The following is a 27,838-nucleotide window of genomic DNA, read 5'->3' as shown; positions in this document are numbered from 1 at the left end:
CGAACGCGGTGTGTAGAGGAGGAAGGGTGCACAGATGGGGGAGGAGTGAAGCGCGCGCGGTGTGTAGAGGAGGAAGGGATGCACAGATGGTGGAAGAGTGGGCGACGGCGCGACGGCGCATGTGCGCGCGTCAGCTGTCGAATGTTTGAGAAGTGGTGCGGACGGCGCACTACAAGGCGCGAGTATAAGATGCTCCGCATCTAAAAGAAAGCAAACATCCAGGGCTCCCGGGCGCGCGCTCTCCCCGCAGAAGCACGGCTTCGCAGACGATCCTCCTCACCCCACATCGGCGGCCCAGCAAGGCCGCGATTTTTGTAGAACGAAGGAGGCGGGGTCAGACCGAGTGAATCATCCTCCGGAGAGGGCAGTCGAACCGTCTCGTGCCTCTCCCCAGCCTTCGCTGCGCATCGCGCCGACGAAATGACGAGAAATTTCTGGAAGGTGGCGCGGAATGTATTTAATCGAGCGGCCGAGACGACAAATCAGGAGAAGACGGAAAGTTAGCGCCGGAGCGCGTAGGAATTCCGCCGTGTAGTCGGCGAAGGTTCTGCCCGTAGTGACAGAACAGGAGGAGACGGAAGTGAGCGCCAGAGTGCGTAGAGATTCCGCCGTGTAGTCGGCGAAGTTTTTGGTCCGTAGGGACGGCTCGAGCTACAGGCAAGAGCGTGGGTTTACCGCTATCGAGCGAAGACGCGGGCAACAGCTGCGTGTGGGAAGCCGACGGATTTCCGGCGAAGAAGCTTGAAGCTTGGAGAGTGGCCATTTGAGGACGCGAGGTTTCCTGGAAGAGAAACTTCGAGAGCTACGGAACGACAACAACGCTGGACATTGAGTGAGTGATTCTCGGAAGAGTATCATTCAGACTTTTGTTCCAAGGACTTTGGACTGAATAGGTTTTCTATCTCTTTAGTCTCAAGGGTCTTGGTTGTTCAATGCATGCGACTGCATTGTAGTGTGTACTGTTGTCTGTGCCCGTTGTTCGAGTGTGGCTAATTGTACTGTGTAGTGTGTTGATTGATTGGTGACATATTGTACTCAGCTATTGTGGAGGGAGCATATTGGTGTATTGTTTTTCGATCTGCCATTTTTGAGAATATAATATTTGTTTTGTTTATCAACTCTCGGCTCCGACTTGTTCTTTGGGCCACAACCGGCGTCCGCTGGCGCGCCAAAAAGGACCACTTCTAAATTGTCCACGCTTTCGTGGTGCGGTTCGGGGGGCCAATACTTCGGCTTTTGGAATTAGCCCGGCGATCGCCTCCCTAATAAACGGGACATGTGTGACAATCTCAGAGTAGGAAAAGTTTTATTCCTGTGGAAACCTGCACGATTTCGCAGAATATCACATAACTGATGTTCGTCGAAAACACGTACTGGAACTATTAGTTTTTGTGTGAATGTTATATTTGGGTTACAGATTTAACATGAATATAGGCAAGCTCTACAATAATGATTTAATGAACGCTCCTTACGCCGTGGGTTGAATGTGCCGTGTTGTAGTGGCAGTAGTCACCTCTGGTTTGGTCCTTAGAATGTCCGCTGAATGGCGGTACTTGTATATGATGAATAAATGATGAATAGATGTGAGCTGGCGGTGCTTGGAGAGTTCACTAGATGGACGTACGGATGCATGGACGGACAGATAAATGAACAGACAGCCAGACGGACGGACGGCAGCACGGATGGACGCATGAAAGGACAGGTAAGCAGACGGACGGACGCATGGACACTTCGCCTCACTCATCATCATTCACTCCATGGATATGCTGCGATTTTTCTACAATATTCAGCGCCAGAAATTGCCTCAAAAGTGTTTTGTTTTTGTTTTGCTCCAGCAATATTTATTTTATACTGAAACAACAAGAGTAATGCATTCTTTCTCTATGGAAGAGGTATTTTCGCTGAAAATATTTCACGATCACCGCAACCATCAATTATTTTCGAAAAAATTGTGTATTTGAGAAAACCGTCAACTTTGTTCTCACTGTGACGTATTTCGCACCACCTGAAGCCCTAAATAAGGTTTACAGCTAAGCAGTATAAGCTCTATGCAGAGTTGTCGAAACTAAATAAACACTTTTTCATATATCGGAAGTTTCGTTCTTGCTTTTTTAGCAACAAACTTATCTTTAAGTCCCCATTCACTGCCAATTTCTCATTTAGTCCATACATCAGCTCCACCACTGAAGTTTTCTATTGCCGGTATGAGGAATTCAAAAATCACAGCGTATACAGGGAGTGAATGATGAGGAGGAGGGCCGAAATTCGGAGGGTTTTAACAGTTTACCGTAAATATTTCGTGTTTCTATCTGTTTGCCTGTCTGCCTGTCCATCCACTCGCCTGTCCATTCGTCCATCTGTCCGTCCATTCATCCGTCCGTCCGCACCTGCTGAGTTAGTCATAGAACCAGCCACGTACCAAGAGAGACATGCATGTACAGACCCACGGCTCTAGAATCTTGGCCCTTAAAATTATTTTTTGCCTAATACCGAATTCGTAATAATGAAATGCCAGCAAACGTTCAGAACTGCGACTGTAGTCAAAAACTTTGCTTGAAGAAAATATCTAAGTTGTATTTATTATTTTTCCTTCCTGTTATTATTACGTAGTGTAACATAGAAAAGCCTGTTTCTTGATGGCCTCTGAGAGGAGAAAATCTGATGGTAGGCCTATGACTACGATAAATCTATTTCAAAGGTTGCCTGATCGCTAAGCCGCGCTGGTTTTATGAGTAATAGTAAAGATTATCTTTTTTGTTGAGGCAATTGTAAATAAAAATATTCAATATACCTCCACTTTTAAAATTTTCCGATGCTGTAATATACCAGATGGTTATTTGATCATTACAACTAGCATTATTAGCATGCTTCTGAGAACACTGAACGTCTCCCCGAATACTTGCACTCTGTGATTTAAGTAGTCGTATAAGAAGAACACTGACGCGCATGGCAAGTGTATTGTGACGACCAAGGTTTAAAAAAAGAAAAAGAAAACAAGTTACGTGCATAAGAAACACAGGCGTGCCGTATGGTGTGTAAAGACACCCTACAATAAGGCAGCCTCGTTCACCAACTTATACCCTAGAAAATATAATAATGTATGACTGAACTCGTCTATAATGATCCTATTTGCTTTTTATCAGTCGAAGTTGAAAAACCCTATATTCTTACCCTTTATAGGGAACACCTGCCATGAATATCTCCTTGTTTCAGTTGAGATGCACTCTCGCACGAGAGCTTGTTTAGCCTGAAGACCTCTTTCCAGTACCTGACTCATTATTCTTCAATAAGAAGTTTTTGAATAGGTTCCTAATAGTTTGGGGCCCCAAAGAAATAACGCCAAGGCCATTGTGCCTGCGAAAAACAAAACTCACGTTTGGGTTTTTGGTTGGGGACGCTAACTCTCGAATTTAGCGAGAGCCCCAAAGCCTGCCCTGAAAGTTTTGAGTCATAAAATTGTGGCGGCGCCCAACGAAGTGACAGCTGTCTGCGAGGACTACAGTGAATTTGATTAAGTGTTGTGTTCAAAGCACCACAGACCCTAATAAAAAAATCATCGCTCTTGCTTGACCCAAAGTATCCATGCGTAAAGGGCTTTGGGGCCCCTATTCGAAAACTACCTAATGTCTCTATTTTTTATGTGCTTTTAAAATTATAATGCACACATAAGCCCTAATAATCGTTCCAGTTTTACGCCATTTCTCTTCTTTTCAAAACGCATTATCATCTTGCTTGCATTTGTATTTCTGTGGTCGTCAATGTCAAAGTGTTGACTTTTCTGTGATTACTTCGAGCAGAAATATATTTACAGTTACGCGTAAAACTGATTAAAATATTCTCAATTTCCCAATAAAAATTTGCCCCGTATCTGCATGTTTAACTGCAAATGTCGTAGAAAGTCTTGCGTCCGGAGAGAGTGAACAAAACGTTTATTTGATGTTCTGCACAAGAGAATCGGTGAATGGTATTCTGGAGGCACTGCGTTAGAGTGCCTCGAGCGTGTAGCGTAGGCAAACGAGCGCATTGACGCACGTTAGACACGAGCTCCATTTGGCAGTTATCTTCGAAAACAAAGGAAGACATGCGCGTCCGCGGAGAAAGATGTGTGCCTGTCTCGGAGGCGATATGGTAGAACGCAAAGCGATGGGCAGGTGCCACCACCGTGTCATCGTAGCAAGGCGTCAGAAACCCTTGCCTTTTTGAGCGTCGCTTTGCACTGTCAGCGCAGCGTGATAAACGCCACATTCCTTAAAGTTACTTGTGCGTGCCTTCTCTAGTATAAATGCACACAAACAAAACATCGAGGTGTTGTTATGGTGCCTCAGATATGCACATAATTGCTTTTTAATTGACAACCACTCAAGTATAAACGGTGAAACTTGAGCATTATTGGTGGGCACTGAGGATGGGGTGCGCCGTTTGAAGTATCGTTTGGTGTCGTTAGGAGGATAGGTACAGCGGTATAAACAAGCGTATGTACAGACAGAACGACAGACATTAATTTCGGCGTCGAAGGTCCCCAAGAAAGACTATCGTCTTTAAAATGCAAATAAAATTCACGCTTACACTGGTAATGGCTACGGTGGCAAGCATTGCACATTTTATGAAGAAAAAGACAGCATTACCTGCCGTGTTCTTTTTAGGGGCGAAGCTCCTTATAGCGGCACCCGTTCGTCCCTCGATTAGTAGTAGTCGTAGTCGTAGTGTGTGACCAGTCTTACGCTTTGACCTCCAAGGTGGTGCCGGTGGGAGATTTCTCCTGTGCGTTGTTGAACAATATAAAAATTCGCAGCGTGCGCGGTAACTCAAAGCCGAATTCTTCTGTCTCTCATTCTCCATTATCAGCCATTGACATGTTCCAGTAGGAAACGTTAGTAGAAGTACAAGTATTAAATGCCGACTTCTGCTGTCTCTCATTACCACTAGCAGCCACTGTTTACCTCCAAGGTGGTGCCTGGTGAGATTTCTCCTGTGCGGGATTGAACAATAAAAATGTTTTGTTCAAAACGCCGTTGATTGATGAAATAAACCAACAAACGACGCCAGATGTTTTCTAAAAGCAAGACGAAAGACGCCAGATGTTTCTAAAGCAAAACAAAAAGAAGACGCCAGCTGCTTAACGAAAGACGCCAGGTGTTTTCTAAAGCAATGGTTTTATAATCAACACCATATTGATACAGGTTTGTAGGTGCCGATGCTCGTTGCCGTGGGTGTGTGCTCTTATGGATAAGGATGCCGAAAGGCGGGTGCGTAGGGCAGCGGCGACGCGCGCTTGCAGACAGGACTCTGAAGTGACAGCAAGCGAGGCCGAAGCGTGCCGGGAAGCTGCGTGATGTCGCCGACAAGTTCCTGCTGTACAGAAACAAGAAGCCACATCAACAATGCAGTGTCGGCAAGATCCCGCCGTACGTGAACAAAAAGCTGCAGCGGCACGTCAGCGTCAGCAAGATCCTTCCGTACGGGAACGAGAGGCCACATCAGCAAGGCAGCGTCGGCAAGATCCTGCTGTACGGGAACAAGAAGCCACATCAGCAAGGCAGCGTCGGCAATATCCCGCCGTACGTGAACAAGAAGCTGCAGCGGCACGTCAGCGTCGGCAAGATCCTGCTGTACGGGAACGAGAGGCCGAGGCAGCACGTCAACGTCGCGCAGCAGATCTTGAAAACGTTCGACAATGGGAAGCGGCGATGAAGCGCGGTTATCGCCAGGTGAATTAACGGAAGAAAATTTCACGGTATTACTTCCAGGAGCTTTGCCCAATCTCATCATCATTCACCTCGTGGATCTGCCGTCAATTTTTTTTAGGGTTCAGCTCAACTTTGAGTGTGGCGTGAGCACTCTTATTGCGCATGCGCGTCCGCTCCCCATCTCTCTTGTCTCTGACTCTCCCCGTCTCTCTCCTCGCAACGCCGACGGAGGAAGCGTCTGTTGGCATACGCTTGCTCCTGTTCTTTCTCCTCTCTACATTCCTCCCCGAGGCGTTTCTGCACCTTTCTGCATGCGCGTCCTCTTCCTTCTCCTTTTCTTCTCCCCAGTACTCCCCCTCTTTCACCTCGATACGCCGATGGATGAAGCGGCTGCTCGAGAGTTTGTTAAGGAAAAAAAAATGGCAGCATATCCACGGTGTGAATGATGGAGAGTGGGGCGAAGCATCCGTCTGTGCATTCGTTTTTGCTTCCGTCCATCGATGCGTCCGTGTGCGTGACCATCCGTGCGTCTGTTCGCGCGTCCGCACGGCCATCCGCGCGCCCGTCCCTGCGTTCATCTATGCGTCCGCCCCTGGGTCCGTCCATCCGTCCATCCGTCCGTGCAGCCATCCGTGCGTCCGTTCATGCATTTGTCTGTGTGTCCTTTCGTCCATCTAGTCAACACTGCAACTACCACCATCTCGCATCTTTTCATCATATATTCCGTATATGGAAGCACCGCCATTCAGCGGACATTCCAAGGACTAAACGAGAGGTGGAACACGCACACTTTCTTACGGCTTGCGCTTCGTGTCTACTTCCCACCTTTAACCACCTCAAATTCATCGTATATACTTGTTCACTGATGTCACTGTGGGCCAACGCTCACTAAACCTTTCTACAACCAAGGAAGTTACGCCCAGCGAGTATAACATACCAACCCTTTCTTGTAAGAGAGTGGTTAATGTACATGCCAATGGCTACTAATGGGGAATGAGAGACAGGAGAATTCGGCTTTTAGTTCACGCGCACGCTGTGAAGTTTTTAATGTTGAACAACACGCAGGAGCAATCTCCCACCTGCACCACCTTGCAGGTCAAAATGTAAGACCTGTTACGCACTTCTACGAGGTACGATTAGGCACCGCTTTAAGAAGCTCCGCCCCTAAAAAAATCACAGCGGAATCACGGAGTGAATGATGATGAGTAAGGCGAAGCTTCGGAGGGTTTTTTCGGTAAGCCGTGAATCGTCCGCCCACTGGCTGCGTCCTTCTGTCTGTCTGTCTGCCTGCCTGTCCGCCCATCCGTCCGTCCACCCGTCCATCTATTTAGTGAACACTCCGATTAGCGCCATCTCGCATCTTTTCATTATGTATTCACCCTATACAAGTACCACCATCTAGCGGACATTCGAAGGACTAAACAAGAAATGGCTACCTACTACTACTACATACATCGAGGACGTGCGACCAAGGGTTCAAGGGGCTTCGCCCCTAAAAGGCTGTAACGATTCAGAGTACTTGGTAGTCTACTATGGAAAAGCAGAAAGCCGTCTCAGTCAATAAATATCAGTAGACATAGGGCACGTAGATTGTGTTTGTTTGAAAAAAGTGTTTAACGAGTTGGAACACTTGGTACTCAAGTACGAGAGGGCATAAAGTGGTCCCAAAATGTAGAGTTCGTGTAGAGGCAGCTTGATTGCGAAAACTGGCGGCTCGTGCTGGATACCCTTTCACCGACCGCTCCATATATAGATGCACAAGATCCTGACCTCCAAGGAAGTGCTAGTGGGGGATTTTTCCGGTGCGCTCTTGAACGACAAAAGTTTGCACCGTGCATGGTAACTAAACGCGGACTGAAAGCCTGCAGACTCTGATAGGACACTTATGGCTGTTCAATGGGAGCCTGCTGGCTCACATTGCCCATCAGCAGGGTTTGGCATGCTCTAGTAGGAAGCACTGGTCCATCAGTGCACTTCCCCAGGTTTCTTTCTTGCGAACGCCACGACGAGCGCATGCGTCAACGCTGTCTCATTTGTAACCTTTAGGGCCTGTTGCTTCGCATCTACACATGGTTCCTTTTAGTGGGGGATACTGTATTTTTAATGTGAAACCGTGTACCCCTGTGCACAAAATAACTGCTTCCAAGATATGTTTACTACTCGGTGCCACTTTCTTCTAACAATTATCTAATATTGGTATGATATAGCAGATGTCAGCGCACAAATAACGTGGTGAATACGTGTTGGTGTTGAATATATCGAGCTTTAAACATATTGGATTTTCAATAACATATTTAGTCACTTTATCACAACACCAGTAGAAGCACCAGGAGGGTGTAAGAAGCTTGCCTTACGACATGGGTGTTTTCTTCTATTGGTTTTCAGGTTTGCCAGCCATCATCACCGCCATCTGGGCGACGACGAAATCCTACCTCAGTTCAAGGCAGCACAGTGATCTCACCATCTCTGATAGCGTGTATGCACTGTCCATTACACTTACAAAAACTCATAGCATCCAGTTTGCATTCGCTAATGACTAATTGAAGGCGAAAAGTATTTTCTTGTTTTTTCTGAGTCCATTTATTACAATTGCTTTATCCAGCTAAAGCACGGCCTTGAGGATCAGAAGCGTTGCAGGATTTATCTGCATCACACAGTTTGGCACTGCCCTCGGGATCGCAAACCTTTTGTCAATCGTCATGTCACATGATGTGGTATTCATATGACGCAAAGTTATTTAGCATCATAGTGACGTCATAATATGCCGCTAAAGAGGCATCGGCAGTGAGAATTATTTGTGTCGTCATCATTTGATGATAACTTTTTGCATCACTCATGTTGACGCCTACGATGCAGACGCCAACGGTAAAATTTTGTTGTTGATGAGGCATCTTAATGTTTCACCCTAATAATGCTACAGGAAAAAATATTTCAAATCGTTCTAGATCTATGTTTTATAGCTGCTATAATGAGTCATTTTTTCCCCTGTTTTTCTCGATGCCTCACCATAAATGCAAATGGTAGAATTGAAAGGTTTCAACGACATATTTGTTCACTTACTGACTTTTCTCACACTTTCCCTTGCTCTGAAAGCTGTGGGTATCTTTCATACTTGAAATATTCGTAAAGCAATGCATATATTTTAACGAAAAGTGGTCCTATATTTCCACGAGGATACGTTCATCAAAATACAAAAACAACACCCAATAAAGGGTGTTAAAGCCGATAGGGCTTTTATGATACGCAGAAAAGTGGCACTCAGATGGAAGCTTGATGGTGTCGTTTAAGGGGGGCTTTGGAGACTGGGACTTCAAAGGTAGGATGCAAATGAGCAACTCAGCGATTCAATCATACTAGATTAGATGGAGGTAGTAGAAGGGGAGGCAAAAAAAATATTGCTTTCAATGCATACTGCATACCCTACAAGGTTTCACGACGCTGTTCGTATGTACTCGAAAGAAAAGGAATGCCTATCTCCGCATAAAGCCCAATAATATTTCTATTTCATCTCTAGACTTAATAAGCAGTACTGACGTTGTACTTAACTTTCCTGTTTCCTCAATTTTCCTGCAGCCAACTTCACTGTTTTTAGAGCAGATAATATGTATACATGGAAATGCGCATTTATACGCTTGACTATGTGGCTTAGGCTGCTCATCGGGAAGATGCTTCTTTTCAGGGGAAAGCTGATGCCGTGTGCATACTGCCAGATAGACAAGTGCATTAGGACACGTAACTTTTTTTTTGCTAAAGGACAAAAAGGCAAAGAACAAAAAGTTTTTAGTGCGAAGAATCCACTGCCAACCGGCAGCTATATCTACGTATTTGTTCGTTACATCTTTTGTTCTGACTTTGCAACAATATCTCTCGCTCATGTATTGGTTAATAAATGAGTAGTTTATGATAAGCATGTTATGAAAACGCATATAGCTACAATAGTCTTGAATCTTACTATATATTGCGTAACTATATTTTATATAAAATATTTTACACATATATTTTAACTCATACTTCCCTGTAAGACTTTCGTACTTAAGAGGCAGGTCTTCATTCGTAGGAGTAGACTGCTTGAAACATTCACGAGACACATAAAAGGGAAATTCTGGTTGCGTGACCATGCATTTATGAAAGAGTGAACAGCATTTAAACCAAGCAATGACTACACAGTTTTCTAGTCTCATGGTGATCAAAAGTAAGAGCCTGGAGGTATGAAGCTATGTTTACACTTTAAAGCTTAACATTCGCTTAGTTTTTTTTTCATTTAAAAGAAACAACTGCACTATAAATTTTGGAAATCAAACAAATCACATAGGTGCCCATCAGCTCGAAATATTCTTCGTAATGTTCGTCAAGTGCGTATAAGATAAAATATAATATTTGTTCTAAACGTGAACAACAATTTTCTTCCAAATATAAAACAAACGGTGAAGGCATCATGAAACAAATCATAGCTGCGGCAACTGCATCTGTGTAGAGCTTCAAAGGAAGAATTGCGCTAGTGCGCTCTCTCCATAAATCATTATAAGATGCCGTAATTTTTTTGGCTCTGACTGCTTAGACTTACCATAGAAAATGTGAGATATATCTGAATTCACAACGTCCCATAAACTGCATGCCCCTTCAGTCGGTTAAAATTATTAATTTACTAAAGTGAAAATCCCCAGGTAATTCGTAGCAAACAGAAATATTTATAATCTACCACTATAGTACAAAGTTTACCATTTGAATTCTATCCGGTTTTCTTTTTTCCCGGTCTTTTCAGGTGCGTGTGGCAGATGAGAGATCTGTATGACTGCATCTTCATCGTTCCAGTGATTGGCGTTCTTTTGGTAATGCATCCTGGCGATTGCTGGCTTCCTAATATTTTTATCTAACAGACTCAGCACGTCAATACACGACAACTAAATGAAGACATCGCATAAGAGACGGGCTCAGCAAAAATAGTTACATAGGTGATAAGTGTTATTACTGGCATAGAGTGAATTCTGTGTCGGCATATAGTTGTTGTTAATGTTTCATTATATCTGATGTCGCTATTTAGATGTCCCCTTAGTAACTGGACAATAACAAGTGTATTTTCATAATGACACCATGTTGTAACGTGCCCTGTAACAAATTGATGTCCCCCAGTCGAATAAAAGTCGTTTATTAAGAGTCGTGAAATAGGTCAATAAAGATACCCTGTGAAAATTGTTCGCTCATGAGAACGTTAAAAAAATTTCCGACGTTACAAAAAACTCCATCAGTGAAAACACTTTGACATAAGTTTTGGAAGTGTTTCGTGGCGGCAGCTTCATTCTATATTTTCTCAGCAGCTAAAGTGGAGACAAATGCAAATTTAGTTTTCTTTATTGAAGGGCTGAGCGTCTTTAATCAATGAGTCTTTACGCTTCGCACGGAAGAAAGACGGCAGATTTTACCCTCACTTCATTTTTGTTGTTTTTGTGGAATAGAATTACATTGCGCTATCAAGCAACGCATTATCCTTTTCTGTGTTATTTTAATTATTTACAGACGAACATGTTTTTCCTCGCCGAGATTATGTGGGTGCTTATCACGAAGCTCCGAGCAGCGAACACAGTCGAGTCTCGTCAATACAGGTCAGTGTTTTATTATAATAAATATATATTGGGAGCACTTCTGGCAGACACACCTAAGGGCATGCACTCTCTGTGTGCAAAAAAAAAAGATCAAGCATTCTTATAACGACAAAGTTTTTCTGCTAGCAGATTTTCTAATATATTTGAAAGTCGAACACAGACGAACTCACCTATCACGGTTTTAAACATTGTTAACAGCGTTCTTTCTGCACAATTTTTTATAAATCTACTCAAAAATAAGACAGAACTTGCGCATAAACTGCTTCCATAGCATTCTTAGCTATTCAGGGAACTGAAATGCTCCTGGAAGACACTAGTGGCACATTATGTTGGTTGCTACCACACTCTGGCTCAGCCTGATACAATGGGGGGGCGGGGCGCTTCTCATTCAACACAAAGAGCTCAGGTTCGGCTCGAGCTTATAGCCGCTCACCAGAGCAACCTGACGAGGGAAACGAAAGAATATTGCGTTCCCTGTGGGAAATATATACCTAACAAGCCAATTGCGCAGACACCCTTTGTGCGTGCTACCGTGGCTGATGCAACGCGATCTTGTGAAGCACAAGAAGCACATCGTTAAAGAAGCGCAAGAAAGCACTGATGAAGAAGGCACAAGCACACAGGAAAACGCGCAGAATCGCAACTCCAAATTTATTCGAAAGAAATATATTGTAAAGTGAGGACATGTAAAGCAAATGTGAAGAAAAAAAAACGTTTGCAGTAATCAAAACTTCACATCGAAGCACAAGTGCCTAGCAGAAAAGCAAACAGCGCACATGTTTGGCTTATTTGCTTCATCTTGCTGAACGCTACCGACGCATCAACACTTTCGCAAAAGAGGAAGAGTAGTGATGCAGAGCCTTGCAATGCCTTTTCTAAACGTGCCGTGGTGAATGAATGTGCTCCAGTGTATGGGAGCTTTTGAGTTTTCTTGAATATCAGGCAGTGAGTGTCAAGTTCTTAAAATTGAGAATAATTTATTCAATAAGCCTTCATTATATCGACTATGCCTGCGATTTGAGTGCCTCTTTTATATTGTTGGGTGATTCTAATTCGTATGAGTAGGAATGTTTGCATTTATGTAGGTGATGTTGAATATCAATCGAACAAAATTCGAACCAGTGAAGTCTAATCAGGGACAAATGGCTCCATCAGTCGAGAGGCTCTCGACAAACGCACCTTGTACGGGTTGCTTTTATGCGGTGATTTATGTGTATATGTGTTGTGTCATGTCAAATACGTCATTTCTTGTGCATCTCCATTTTAAGTCAATATGAATTTCCTGTTTATAATGTTTTGTAATAAAAATATGCTTGAATTCTCGCCGAGTTCAAGAGAACAGTCTTCTGTTGTCGCACTTTCTTGCCGCTAACACTCACTCCTACTGAGCCCAAAGCAATATGCACATTTAAAGTCAGGCCTTTCATTCTCGGCACGGCGCAGTGGATGAGCAATCGCGCCTGCACTCAAAACTCTATTGATGTCGTATGCTGATATTTCGAATAATATTGGACATGACGAGTGTGCTAGTCAGGTTCATTATTATGTTTTCTTCTCTGCCTTTCGTCTGTTTTTTTTTCTTTTCAGCCCCCAACCATTCCCCAGTTCAGGTAGCAAACAGAACGTGCGTCTGGTTCACCTCTTTGCCGTTCCTCTTATCTCTCTCTCCGGACATGATACGCAATTTTGCATACGATAGACACCAAAACTAGCCAGATTGTTTGCGAATTTATAAAAGAATAATGCGCCGAATTATAATTTTTATCAACAACACTTTCTTTTGCGTCTGATTGCGACGATGTTAATAATTTTTAAAATTTTGTACTGAGTGTCTACATGCCTTGCAGTGAATGTAGGCAAATGTGAAGTCTGTTGCGTTTTTGACCACTGCAATGGCGTTATTTGATGATGCCAATTTCCCTCCAAAATCACATCTGAGTATTTAGGGGAAATTGTCCTGTTATTGGGCCATGACTATATTTCAGGTTCTGTTCTGCAAACAACTTATGTATTTAACTTCCCAAAAAATTAGAAGGCTGTAAAGCTTGCTGGAAACCCTTTATAGAAAAAAAAACTTGCCTGCTTCTTTTTTCAAGAAACAGTTTTACACGAAAGCAAGACGTGTCTTCACAGAGGTTGAGTGTTTATTATGAATTGCTTTGCCGCGAATGAATAAGTTCTACAGCAACAAAATCGCAATGCCACGCGTAGAACGACAAGCAGCTCGATACTTGCATCGTGAACCGCACGCAGAAAACGTGCACGAATTGAACGAATAGAGTACGATCATGGACAAAGAACTGTCACAGCTCAAAACGTAAAGCCTGCTGCTCAAACAGAAAGACGAGACGAACGCTCAAGTATACACAGGACACGCGCAAGCAAGTTTCACAATTCTTACTTCATTGTGTGTGAGCAGCGCACTCCTTCCTTAAACGAAGTGACCTTCAAACACGCTCTTTTCTCAAACGCTCCATTCAGTGAACTGACCTACATGCACTCTTTAATTAAAAAGACCAGTCAACGGGCTTCCACTTTTTTTCACCTTCCAAACAAGGTCGCGCATCTTTCGTACGCCCGACAAACCTCCTTCTACGCACAGTCACGTCAACTCGGCGATCAGTGACGTTACTTCATTACTTTTTATTGAGACCCACTCTAGACCAATCCATGAGCTGCGTGCTGCGTCACGTTGCCAATCACCAAGTTTACGTCTCTGCGCGTGGAAGGTTTGTCGCACACAGAAAATACGCGCAACCTTTTCCTGTGCGTTGTGGAGTCCGTTTACTGGCCCTGTAATTTGAAAAAAAAAACAACAAAACATGCGGTGGAAGCACTAGTGGTAGAAAACACCCCGAATCCCGAGATAAGCGTGTGCACCAGTGAACGATCACGCTAGAGAACATCTATACACACTTTGAGCACGCCACGTGGAGGGGCACGCTCGTAAGAGCATGCGGGATGGCGTTGAGTGACGGTCTTAGAGCTCGCGTGCCCAACGTGTGGTCCTCGCACCATCTCGCTACTGATGACGAAAACACGCTGAAGTAACAATCTGTGAGGCCGGCCAATGGCACATGGTGTGTATGGATGGCTTGCCGTCAACCGGCTGAGCAACGTATGTTGTTCGGCGTAGTGGTAAGCGTAGCAAGAGGTCACTGGTTCGATGCCCTGCTTAGTTGCCTGTCGATCATGTTTTTGCTACAGCTCGACACACACTCAACGTGTTTTCAATGTAAATGGTGCACATTGGGTGCTTGTAGTAAGAAATTGGTTAAAAATATAGTTTACAGCTTACATCATGATGAACTGGTGTGGTGTCCTTCGTACACCACAGCGCAGTTAAGGACACAATAGACCGCAATAATCTAGACTTCCTTTGTTTTTCACCTTTAACGCAGTGAGTCAGTGGAATCATCCAGTTGACATCATGTAATTGTAACCCGATGAATACGGAATCCACGGTGTTCGACACACCACGCCGTGACAACGAGCGAGGATAGTTAGTCCCAGCTGTGAAAGAAAACATGCGTCGCTCACGGTTCATGTTTCCTGAACGAAGGTGCATTCGGGGGACTGTGTGCGATAATGGATCGCTCGTTCGTGACTCTATCTCGCGCGACGATGTGTATGGAACAGTAAACGAAGAGCCACGCATTCTCGCCATCAGGTGAAGCTACAGCAAGATCACGTGTTACAATTTACCACGGCGGTACGTGGCTTCCCGAAATATCTCGTGGGGAAGACAGCGCATCAGAGATGCGTTCTTTCTGTAGTGAAAGCATTTCATGAGGGGACAGGAGCAAATGTGCGCCGCCCGCCAGAGAACAGGCATAACCATATGTAACTGAGACAATTCGTGAATAAAACTTCATTTTCGCTAGTGGGGTACGGGCACAAGCGTGAACCTAACCTAATATCGGTTTAGCAAACTAAGCATTAAAAATATCACAAAATATCCACGAGGCGACTGATGACGAGCCGGGTGGAGCACGGCCGGACGCATGGACGAACGGACAGATAGACGGATCAACGAATCGATGTACGTACCGACGAACGTATGGACGCACAAACGGGCAGACGCACGGATGGACGAACGAACGCACGAATAGACGCACAGACGGACAGACAGACGGGCTGACGGATGCTTTGCCCCGCTTTTCATCATTCACTGCGTGGATATGCTGTGACACCTTTTTTATTGATATGCAATGCAATGCAACTGGCTACGACGACGACGACGACACGAAGCATACGACCCACGGCGTGAGGAGCTTCGTTCCTAAAAGAAAGTAGGTTGCGAGAAACATAGGAAAATACAATTGAGAGAGAAAAGGAATGGAAAAGCTGGGAGGTTAACACGCCTAATAACGTTTGCTATCGGGCTAGTTGGTGCCTAGTTAAACATGAATTTATGGCACAAATTTTTAGACAGGGGCGAAGAAGATACATTAGACATGAAAAAGCGCAGACATGAAAAGGTTGGGAGTTGTGCGCTTTTTCGTGTTCTCCGCCATCCGTTCATGTTCAGGTTAGCCAGAATGCACCCGGTTCTCTAGTCTACAGGGGCGGAAGGGGGAAAATACACAGAACAAAATAAGGAAAACAAAGCGAAGTAGTTCAGCAGCGCGCACAGAAGCGCATGTTGCATGCATGCCCAGCAGTTCATAAAACTGCAAACCCTCACATTTATCGAGATTTCTATTCAACATTAGACAGAACCCGAACCACTCCTTTCAGGCTTTGTGTAGTTGTCAAGCTTACCTTTTTGCTGGCTTATATGGTGAATAAAATAGTTGAATATTGTCTCACTTGGTGCTCTGTTGAGAGTAGAGTGAGGGGGGGGTTAGAACATGTGGACGAGATGTGCAAGGCAAAGAGGCAGTGTGCATTTGTCATGCCCCCATTAAATTGTCATTGTAAAGCAGGTACTCATGCAATTTTAGCTTTGTTTTCGACAGCCCGAAGAGGGGTGTATTATGTAGCGTTTATACTAAAACGACTTCAAGTAAGCGTCACTAATGTGCCAGTATATTATAGATTGCCGATTATGTCAATGCCATCTGACACAGTGGGCGAGGTAACATAACTAGAACTCTTAACTGCAGACATCGCGTCTGATTTTCCACTAACTGAAAAATTTGATGCTCCAATAACGGTATTTGTATTTGTAGTGCTAGTGGAGTTTCTGAGAAGAAAAAAAATCGCCCGGCAATGACTACATCGTCAGAGATCTAGCGAACAAGAAACTGGTAATTTTTGCGTTCTTCCGGCTTGTTCAGGACGTATTTAAATGAGCCGCTGGCATAACTCCTTTTTATTGAGCATTATCTTTACCTAAGGCCAATATTTCATACGTGAGATTCTTAAGCTTTTCACGTCTTCCTATTTTATTATCTCTTTAGCACGTGCATCAGACCATTTGCAGCTCATACGCGTGCAAATTCTTTTATGCAATCGGCAGCCGTGTGCTTACATATGACAGCAAGATATCAAGCCGAATGCAAGTAATTAGAAAACCTTTTGAAATCCAAGTTCCGTGATGAACAAGTAGGCTGCCATAAATAATATGTTGGTACTGACAATTTTGTAGCACTTACCACCAGCATATAAGGTAAGATGATTGTGGAAAACAGTTATATATTGCTTGTTACCTTTAAGTGCGTGCTTTAGCAAACAGCCACATCCTAGACTTTTCTTTTTAACAGCCACACCCTAGACTTTTCTTTTTTTTTCTTTTGAATGTGAATAACAGAAATGCGTTATGAGAATGCGACTGCATGGATTGATCGTTTTGTATGTTATTCATGCTTCGAATACTAAGGCATCAAACCAGTGTTCGTGAACTTTAATGTATATGTCTTTATGCAAAGTTCTCGTCTGATTTGTTTCCAAAACATCTAGGCAGTCAACTCCACCGTGGGTCAATGCACGCCCCTCTAACCGTAAAACGGCAAGGCAAGGGGCTAGATTTCGTCGACGACAATATTAACAAAGAAATGGGGTGCACTAACGAGCAGTCTCTGCATGAATCATTACATTGTGGACGTCACTTTTTCACTGACAAGGATGCCTAACCAAGTAAAGTTGCTAGCTTTGAATTAACTAGCCAGCCTTGCATTTCTCATAGCAAATGCTTACTTTGGCGACTAACAGCACAAATCGACTTACTGCATCTGCTCTTTCGCATGTAGTTATTCGCTCTTAGTTTGGAAGTCCTTCGGAGAATGCTTCACGAAGTGAATAGTCATGTATGCTTCGCAAGAAGTATTATTGCTCATAATTGGCTGCTTGCTTCGAATAATTTTTTTTGCTTTGCAGCATTGTGAGAAAAATTATACCATATGTCCCACGGCCCATTGTGTTGTAACCATTGCTCTCCACCGCTTTTTTCGCTGGTATACCTGTATGTATACCAGCGACACCAAGTAGATGAACTAACTACAAAGAATTGCCTTATACGAGATTTGTCTTGCGTAAAGTTTTGAAAACGTACAGCCAGCAGTGGGATGTAGTATTTTTTTTTTTTCTTGACAGGTCATCTGAGTAACGACGGCGTGTATATGAGTGACAACAGTGTATTTCAGTGATTCCTTTTTATTATACCGCTTGGTTGAAAAAGTGTTCAAAAGAGTTATTTTAATACCAGAAACCAATCAGTATTTACATACTGAATAGTAACAGTGAAGTCTTCTAATTATTTATGTGCAGTAACAGGGAAAATTCGACAAGTTTGTCATGCCTTTTCATCCGAAGGTTTGTCGGTCAGTGGAACTGAGAATTTTTTAGCGGCTGAGCTTTCTACACTAACTCCCTCCTGGGCTTTGCAATATGCCAAAAGGTCTCTGCAGGTGTCGTAGTTTACGCATACGCTATTGCACTGGAAACATGAAAATAAATGTACGAGCATCAAGTATCGAAGGATATAATTTACGTTGTCGTCGACGTTTTGGTGATGATGTCTGTAAGCTGGCGTCATGGTTTTTGTGCTTGGTTTTGTTTTTCCTTCTATTACTCGAATGCAGGAAGGCGGCCAAAGCTCTACTGGTCCTTTTGCCACTTCTCGGTGTCACCTACATTCTCGTTATTTGGACACCTACGCACAAAACGGCCAGAATAATATTCACGTATCTGCAGATTACACTGCTGTCCACACAGGTGAGGCTATCCGTGTGTGGACTTTTCAAATGCGGTCACTTTATCAAAGATGTCATTGTGTGAATGTATTCGCAGTACACTTTTATTCGAAGAAAGTACGCACAGCCCGGTCCATGGTCAAGGTTGATAACAAAATTTACCTGTGCAGAAACCGGGAAGAAAATTAATTGAGAAAAAATAAATGAAAAGCAAACTTTTATCCTAATTTATTTCTCGCCATTTACATTAAGTTTACCCTTAGTAGGATCTCCTATACATTGCTTGCCATCATTATCCGTTAGTTATTAATAAAATTGTGTCTCACTTAGCGAAATGAACCTCTCAAACTTGGCATTTACTTTTTCCTTTCATAGTGAGGATCTGATTCTTGCAGAGTTGATGCGTTCAATAGTACGTGAGGAAACATTAGTCAGCTGACAGCTCATAATAAAACCCGGTGCTGGATGACACCAACAGGCAGAAAAATAGTCTTCCTCACTCACCCTGATAGCTACTAGTGGCGCTGACTAACGCTTCCAGGTTTAAAGGCACACACGTGCCACATACAGGTGAACGGGATATTGCCCGCCGACGTAGCTTAGTTGGTAGAGCATCGGATGTGTTATTCGAAGGTCACGAGTTTGGTTCTTGCTAGCGGCAAGTTATCTTTTCGTGCACTTTTATTTCTTCACATCCATGTTATAATTGCTACAAATAACGTCTCCTATCGTTTCTTTGGCACCGTTATCAGTTATTTCTTAATAATACATGTTTCACATGTTATGTTTGTGTGAAAATCGTGTTTCTGCAATCGAGTGCACGATTGAACCAAACAAGTTAAAACCTTTGGGAAAATGCGTTGTTCCTTGACTTTGTGTTGTATGCTTGCCTGTCGACAGGCTTACGAAGAACGCACATTGTTGGTGAATTCTGTCGTTTGTCTCATATTATATGAGAAGCAGCTCTTTCAATAATTCATGTAACACTGTCCCTCTATCGACACCGCATTCCCGTGGCCGCAGGTGCTAGCGCGGTACCTGTAGCCGCTTGCCGCATGTAATCTAGCTCGCCTCACCCTCTCCACCGCTCGCAATGTTCGAGCGCAAATCGAGTGGAACCACTCTTTCCGCTCGTTCATCTGCCATGAAACTTAAACGAAACATAATCCGCCTCCGGTGTCTTTGCGTTTCACAGAAATGTTTACTCAAGTACAGGCTACACCTAGGTTTGCTTTAAACCATTCTTCCAGCACCCTCGTCGACGTCAATTTGTTTCAGCCGGGTCAAAGGCATGCGCCCCTCTGCTGCTTCGCATCCCATTATGATTCCCTTCGGGGTGATGGTTCATACTTTAATAATGGAACTCCCTACCTTTCCTTGTCTCTAACAATCTACCAGACTGAATTTATCCGTCTAATTAGCACTAATCTACAAGAAAGTTAGCGCTAACACGACCAGGGCACTACTGACTCTGAGATGTCGTCAGAAAATGCAATACAATAAAGATAACAAGCACCTTTGTATCTGCCCTCGTATATGTTTGTGTGTAATGGTATGCCGTTCATACGCAGGGTTTCAACGTCGCTGTACTCTACTGCTTCCTGAATGGCGAGGTGAGTATAGATTTCTCGGAATATTCAATAGAAACAAATATACTACATTTCAGCGTAAACATCAAGAACACGTAGCGCATGATAAAAGTTACCGGTAAAGAAGCAGTCAGCATTGTTTGGTTTTCTTTTCCGCACGCTGTGTACGCAAGCAAGTACTCTATCCTAGTCAGCTACACTTATCATGGCCCCTTTATAGTGAAAGATGTTATGAGATTACAACAAGGGTCGCATGAGCCGGGGTTGTCCGCCACCGCCGGTTTCCGTAACCACTATGAAGCTAAATAAGAAAAAAAAACCTAAGTAAATAGAAAACACAAGGAGACACGAAGATTCAGACATGGGTCATGTGCGTGCCAGGCGGGTATTCTACCACAGAGCTACGACGTTTTTTTATTACTTATTGAACACCGAGCTACGCCGGTGCCTGAAACTCCGTTCTAATCTGGCCTTACGCAGTCTTGATGTCAGGAAAGGAATCGCGTTAGTATGGTTATTGAGGCGCTTTTCAACAGTAAATAAACAACTGGGCCTCACACAATGCGAATCGCGTAAGGCATGGGTCACCCGATAGACCAACCCAGTACTAAAAGCTTCTTTCTACGGGGCAGATCAACTGGAAGGGCCCCAACGATTGAGTGGTTTATTGAACAGTATAAAGCTTTACAGTAATAAAGGTTATAAGACAAAAATTTGAAATAAGGTAGTAAATTAGAGAGCTCGATCTAATATATACATATAGAAAAAAAAGCTTCTGTCAGAAGCTTTCAAAGTCATCAGCCACAGCACTGAAAAAGTGCACAAAAATTTTGCAAGTGCTTAGAGGGTACCGCGCTTTTCCGAAGAACGGTGCAATGAGTTCCTGCCTACTACACAAAAATTATGGCAATATATGGTGTAGTGGGTACACTGCAAGTGTGTTTGTAGCAGTTATCCAAAGAGGCCCTAGAAAAGTCTCTGAAAGGCCGCATTCCCATGTTTCGCTGTGACTGTGATGCACGTTCTGCGCAGGCCTCTCGAGTTTTTGTTTCTTGCACTCCACTGCTGGTCGAATGACATTACCAAAAAAATGTGCTAAGCTATAAGTGCTCTAGTCGTGACGGAGCACCACATATTGTTCTGCCATCTCTCTGTTCAACTAGAGGGTGCCGATCACCTGCTACAAGCATTGTGGACAGATTACCATTGGTCATGTACAGCTCGCATTTCGATTAGGTTAGCGGTAGATCAACTAGGAAGATGCCTACGCGTCATCGATCTAGATGGCCAGGAAGTGGCACCATGTCAATGATATAATGTGGGCCTTGCCTCAGAAGATTTCAAAGAACCTTCTTTATAGAACTATAATTACAAGCGAATCATATCATATGACAAGCGATTGATGAAAAATAAGCTCTTTGGTACAATTAGGGTCTCACTAACGTGAGATTCGCCAATTTCAGTTTATTTCACGAATAAGTTCAGTACAATGAAGCTCGTTAGGTCGAACACAAGGAGGACTATCAATTGTTCAAATAAACCAATCGGGTGCTCAAATTCACAAATATTGTGTCAAACTACTCGAGCAGAACCCAAAAAAGCCACCTTTGGACTCGACATCGTGAACTAGGCGGTAATAGAAGATTGTGGCAAGTGATCTCATTGATTAGGTTAACGGAGCTTTTAACAACCAAGAGAATTCGTTCATCTGTAATTGATACCCCACTTCTGCTGTTTTGTAGTTTTGCATCTCTAGCAAGTATAATTAGATTTTGTATTGCAACATGTAGTGATAATTGTGCGGCGACATTCCCGTGGTGCGTCGACAACGGGGGGCTGCCTGTTCGAATTGACCGTTGCGGATACCAACTAGTTTGAATTATTGCGAGTTTCCCCCAATAAAAATACACAGGATTGTATTGGGATCAAGAAGTCACTTCCAAATAACTCCAACTTGGAATTAACCAAGTTCGAATTTACCAGCTTTAACTACATTTTTTTTCAAGCGTAAGGCGGCAAAGTGAACGTCAGATTAGATATCTAGTTTTTAAATTGATATATGTAAAAAAAGTATATCATATTGTAGTATAGAAGACAATACAAATGACTTGCTAATAGTCATCTCTCCTTCAATTTTGACCTTCTGTTGGGAAAACGGACGCTTCTAGAGAAGTATACGCTTCTTGCGAAGGAGTTTTCTGCATGTTTTTCTTGGAACACGGACAGGTAACACTGGAATAACTTGGTCAACCAAAAGAAGCAAAATCGATAAAATCTCATCCTTATTTTATCGGCAGGGGAGACAAGAACATTTTGTGTTTCAGCGCGACAAATTCCTCGCTTTATTTATTACACTTTAAGAATACCTTCATTTCGCTGAATAGAAGTTATTTCGACTTTGACATGCATGCCGTACTGTTGCAACAATACCTTGAAGTATGATCAATGTTTCAACTTATCGTGTGTCTATCACATGGTTGCGGAATGACTCTCTCGTGTAGGTTACTGACATGACTGCAGAATTTTCAATTCGAATTTTGTGAAGTATTGTTACTTGGCACTGCACAGGTGCGAAAGTCTGTGCGGCACCACCTGGAGCGCTGGAAGACTGCCCGTGCCCTGAAACGCGGCGGCCGACGTCGCTCAAGCGCGTCACGTTTCAGCGACGTCCGTGTTGCCAACTCGAAGCGAGGAAGCTGCGGAAGCTTCGCTACGACCACCACGTCGCTGGGAAATACGCGCCTCTACTCGGCCACCGGCAAGCGCTTCAGCAACGCTTCCTACGGCCCGGTGGCCCTGAAAGATGAGCTTGTGTGAACGCGATTCACCGACCTGCACCACACGACTCACGTTCGCAGCGAAACCTCCGACGTTCCTCGCGGATAGGCAGCACTGACGGACAACATGCCGGTCTACATTCAGCATGCAATCGTCAAGAGCTAGCGCGGAATGGCAGTTGTCTGTGCCAACGCGACTTGATGAGCGTTGCTTCGCAGGCATTTCACTGCCTAGACTGTGAGACTGTCGACCGCTCTGAACATTCGGTTTCGCATAACGTAATGATTGCTAAAAAAACAAGGCATGGGAGTGACTTTTGCTAACGGAACATTTGCCTAGAAATGCTGTACTGGCCGAAGAATACCTGTCAGATGCGGGCCAATGCGGCTTGTTTCGATATTCATTATTCTCCTTCGACAATATTTTTTTCTTGTCGACCGTTTTAAGTTTACAGAAGTGGAACGGAGCATTTCACAACCATTCTCAACATGGGAGACGTTGCCAAAAACTAAATTGTATCGGATTAGCTTGAAGTGGTGACCTGTAGTATTTGGTGGCTTGCCTAATTGAAGGGAGTGCCGGTTGGGTACCGGGTCGGGTGACGGCGTCTGCATAAGTGAAGAATACAGTAACTTGTATCGTAGACGCGTGCGAAGGATCCTCGGCAACTCGCGTCTGAATAGCACGGTGAAGTGAGTGGTTCTTGTGCCAGAAGAAAGTGAAGAACACGGATTGCCAAGTTTAGTCAACTTACCGACCATCCACGACTAGCCACAACTTGAAAGCAAAACAAAGTGAACGCCCGCCATCGAACTTTGTGTGACTGTGAGCAATGTGCGCGTTGTCGCTAGCACTCGATCACTGGTGCTTGTCTGACTGTTACCAGCGTATATATATAGAGTGCTTGAAAAGGGTGCTACTGCGGTGTTCAAGCAATTCATATCTTCTCCAAGGTGACGTTGTGAGTGGAAAGAGTGCGAGGGTCCCACCGCTTTTGATGCATGAGGTGGCGATGACGGGAAGGATGTTGACGTGGAACGACAGTGTACTATTATTGGCTTCATTTGGATACTCTATCACGTATATCGTCCCATATGTGTGTACGTGACATTGACGAATTGCATAGAGGTACCTTAACGATATTGCTTCGAAAATATTATTTGTTTTGGTTCTACAGCGATTAAAGCCACGTTCAAGTAACGTTATCCACAGATATCAGGCAGTAATACACAGTGCATAGATTGTTGAGTACTTTTTGTACATGACACCTGAAGAGGGCCTTGAAAAACCTGGAGGCAGTCGTGAAATCACAAAAAAATTAAACAAAAAATAGCATAACATTTTGTGGCCTTATAAGTAATTTACTGAAGGAAGATGCTCTAGTGCAATAAAACGGGTCTGGAGACCTGCTTTTCCGGAGCTCTTTCTTTGGTTTTTCTGCATGTCTGAAAACGATTTGTGCCGCGGTAATGTTCCGCACTACTGACAGAACTCTGAACAAGCTGCTGAAGAGTTTTGTGCTGTCACATGTTTTGCATCACATGTTTTCTGCTGCCACAAGTCTTGTATATGAATGTCACACGATTCGTGGTATGTGACATGATTTTATACTCTTGTAAGTGCATGCTCCGAGTGGAGAGAAATGGAGACACGTTGCGGAGAATATGAGTGCTCACCATCTTCAAGTTTGAATGACACTAAATTGGTTCCAGGTGACATAGAAGTTTGCTGTAAATCTTACTTTTTCACAGTGTATAAACATCTATATTTATAGTAAACGTCACGTTTATGGCAAATATTCAGTGCTTTAACGCTACCCAAACGTAGGGTTCTTCTTACGGGCAGTGCAGATAAGTAGACACCAGCCAGATCTTCGAAATTACCTGCACGCTTACTGTTGCTCTAGTAGGTGAACATCACTCGCCATGGCTGTGTCAGTGTGCGTTGTATTAAAGACAGGTAAATGCCAGTAGTATGAACTATTGTGTATTCGCTGCTTTTTCAATGGAGTTTGTAAGCTTCCTTGCGAGTGGCCGAGGAATGCATAGCATACGAAACTATTTGATGGTGTAGATGCCCAAAAAATAATCAAATGGGTTCATTCAGATAGAGGTAAAAAGACGTTGTTGCTGAGATTTGCGATGAGATTCTCGGGTTATATATTCGTTCTTATGTATCTTTTCGTTGTCTGAACATAAGCCAAGTAGTGAGACTGTTACCACGCTGGTCTCTTACAAGAGGAGTCAGTCTTCGTGAAAAAGTCGAGAAGTTTTTTGCGTTAGTCAAGCTTTTAAATGTTTAGCCTGAATAAAATTCCTGAACATTTTCTTACATAACCAAAATGAAAGATAAAAGCCCCGTTACTTGGTTAGTGGTCATCGCCATAAAAGTACCAAGGCAATTACTACCGCGTCACAGTGTGTGTGACTTTCGTTTTGTGAACAAACCAGTTGCCTTGAGCAAACTGTATAGGAACGTTATCTAGTCAGCCTCGCACAGCGAATACAACTGTTTTAGCAGGAACTTTGCAGCAGTGGGCACCGATCATTGTTACAAACTTTACGTTTTCAGCAGAAGGCGCCACTTTTAGCAGTGTTGTTTGTGTGTTGTCCGTCTTGTAATAAACTATGAGTGTATATTTTAGTAAATAAATGTCATTCCTCAATATTAACCTAATACTGTCTTATTAAGGGCAGTCGCAAATGGTCTGACATCTCTGCAGACCCGTGCGTGCACCCTAGGGTCGCAAGTTCAACCCAAATCCCTATGAAACTTTTACCGAAAGAAGGTAAAGAGCGAGGCAAGTCCTCTTTGAAAAATTGGCAAACAAAATAAAAGACCGAGCTTGTCAGACCGCATCAGTGGCTCACATTGAGGAGTGCTACTGTTTTCTGAAATTTACCGGTAAGTGTTCTTTATAATCGAATATTTACGTTTGCAAGATCGTTTCTCCTGTAGGTTACAAGAGTTCCTCCGCAATTCTTTTTACAGAATATTTCCGTTGTGCATGCGGAAATATTTTTTTATTCTTCATTAAACATCCCACAGGGTATGCATAGGTGATAACAGTAATCAGAATATCCAGAAATAGTGAAAGCTATGCTCAGTTGTAATGCCATTTTTGTTCCCTAAATTGGCCCTACACTAGAAGCAAGTTTTAGCATCCGGACACCGTAAGTGCTTTGTTGAGGTATTTCGTAACCTCAATCGTGAAAGGCGAGCCAGCGTGTGTATGCCGTGAACTGAAGTTGATTGAACGTTTTGAAAAGAAAATCAACACAGTCTTTTTTTTTTTTGTTGTGACTAAAGTTCTTTTGTGTTTTATTTATCGATATACAATTTCATTCTGGCAGAGAAACTAAAGTACATGCACCAACACACAATTGTAAGATGTCAATTTATATTAATAAATAGAGTAGCGTAGTTGTTTGCACGTGCGTTTTAGGCACGTTTGCACGACCATCTCCGTTGTGTTCACCTAATCCCATGTTTTTTGACCATGTATACTGATTACATCCAGAAAAAAGTTTATCTTGGATGAAACAAGTTTCTTTTTCACTTCCGTATTAAACGCCAGCTCGAACAGCAAGGCCTTCCTAAATTGGCTGCACTCACAAACAAAAAAAAAAAAGACCGGATAAGTTGGCTTTTCTGAGCGGATAAATGACGCGATCATGCTTTTCAACGTGAGTGCGTGGTTCTGGTGATGAGTGCACTGCTTTCCTTTTGAATGCTTGCTTTATTTTAAAGGATACTTATTTGATCTGTTTTGGTATACTTAGCTCTGTAATCGACTAAAGTGGTTGCTTGAGCAAGTTACTCTGGCAGACTGGGCATAAAAACTGAGCAAAAAGACACAAGAACCGTAATGGAGGACGAAGCCACCAGCATTGACTTCCAACAAGGTATGTTTGCACAAACGCTCAAAGTATTCGAGCGCAGTGCAAGTGAAAAAAAGACGGACGGGGGGGGGTGATAAAATTAAAAAAAAACATAAGAACAACACGTCAGAAATATAACACGCAGAAATAGGCTGGAAAAGTAAATATATTTCTGCGATTAGGCAGCCTAATACTTCATTTTCTGACTGGTCCCCTGTTTTCATGCGCTGTTTCTACGTAAATACACTGAACCCAATCATGAAAATTTTGGTATTGCTTATATCAAGGACATCAGCACCGCCATATCGTGTCTCTCATTGGAGCGGACATAAAAGCTCTTTGAAGCAGAGTGAGTACTAGCGAAACGTTTGAAACGGAAAATATTGGTTTCATGCAGCGTAATTTACTATTACAAAAAACTGAGCAACCTTGACATTTTGTGCAAGTGAATGAACAGCGAAAATTATTTTTTGCGTGACACGAAGTTGCAGCAATTATACGCCCTACCATGAAATACCAAAATATGTGCCCGGAAAGTTTCAATCATGTGTAGCATTTGCTTCTTCAAAAATGGACGCAGAATGCTTTACATTCAATAAAATTATTTATCAAAACATTTTGCAGAAACAGCCGAGCCGTAGTTTTTATGGCTAATTAAGGACTCGTTACACACAAGGCATATTGCTGCTTACTAACGGAAACAGCGTTTATACAGAGAATTTTATACAGATTCACATGTTCAAATACGCTCATGTGAGAAAATAAACCGAGCGAAATAATTACACATGTACACATGGTGCATGGACATTGATATGACGACTGGTAAGCCTCCGATAGAATTGTTTCCTTGCAGGCTGCGTCAAGTTTGGGTGACACTTAATTGTGGTAGGGATACTTTTACAAATGTATGCACCAATAAACAGTTCGACGGTCGTAAACAATGTGCGCCATGGGAAGAATATGATTTAGTTGTTCTACCAGTAGAGCGCGATCTCTGGGCCACGCTTCTTCAATTTAAGTAGATTGGCGAGAGCAGTGGCGTTTGCCCTCTTCTTTGTGACACCTTCATTTTTTATCCACTGAGAGTTCTTCATTTGTCGCGTAAGCTTCACTGGCCGAGGCTGAGCAGTTTGGCGTGGCTCACAGTGCGCCGCTCTGCGCCAGCAC

At 43.3% G+C, this 27,838-nt stretch overlaps 1 protein-coding gene across 2 annotated transcripts in view; it reads left to right on the top strand.

The window, feature by feature from the left end:
- Positions 1–25,457, top strand: part of LOC119178395 (diuretic hormone receptor) — a 199,227-nt gene extending 173,770 nt beyond the window's left edge. For both annotated transcript variants that reach the window (XM_075887387.1, XM_075887388.1), the window contains exons 9-14: positions 8,073–8,163; positions 10,450–10,516; positions 11,202–11,287; positions 18,313–18,445; positions 19,995–20,036; positions 22,581–25,457. In XM_075887387.1, coding sequence (XP_075743502.1) covers positions 8,073–8,163; positions 10,450–10,516; positions 11,202–11,287; positions 18,313–18,445; positions 19,995–20,036; positions 22,581–22,829 — 668 coding nt within the window. In that variant the 3' untranslated portion in view covers positions 22,830–25,457. The remainder of the gene's footprint in view (positions 1–8,072; positions 8,164–10,449; positions 10,517–11,201; positions 11,288–18,312; positions 18,446–19,994; positions 20,037–22,580) is intronic.
- Positions 25,458–27,838: the final 2,381 nt, after the last annotated feature.

This window comes from Rhipicephalus microplus, chromosome 1, assembly GCF_043290135.1.
Source record: "Rhipicephalus microplus isolate Deutch F79 chromosome 1, USDA_Rmic, whole genome shotgun sequence".
Taxonomy (NCBI): domain Eukaryota; kingdom Metazoa; phylum Arthropoda; class Arachnida; order Ixodida; family Ixodidae; genus Rhipicephalus; species Rhipicephalus microplus.
Note: the sequence above shows the minus strand (reverse complement) of the source record. Positions and strands in the feature narration are given on the sequence as shown.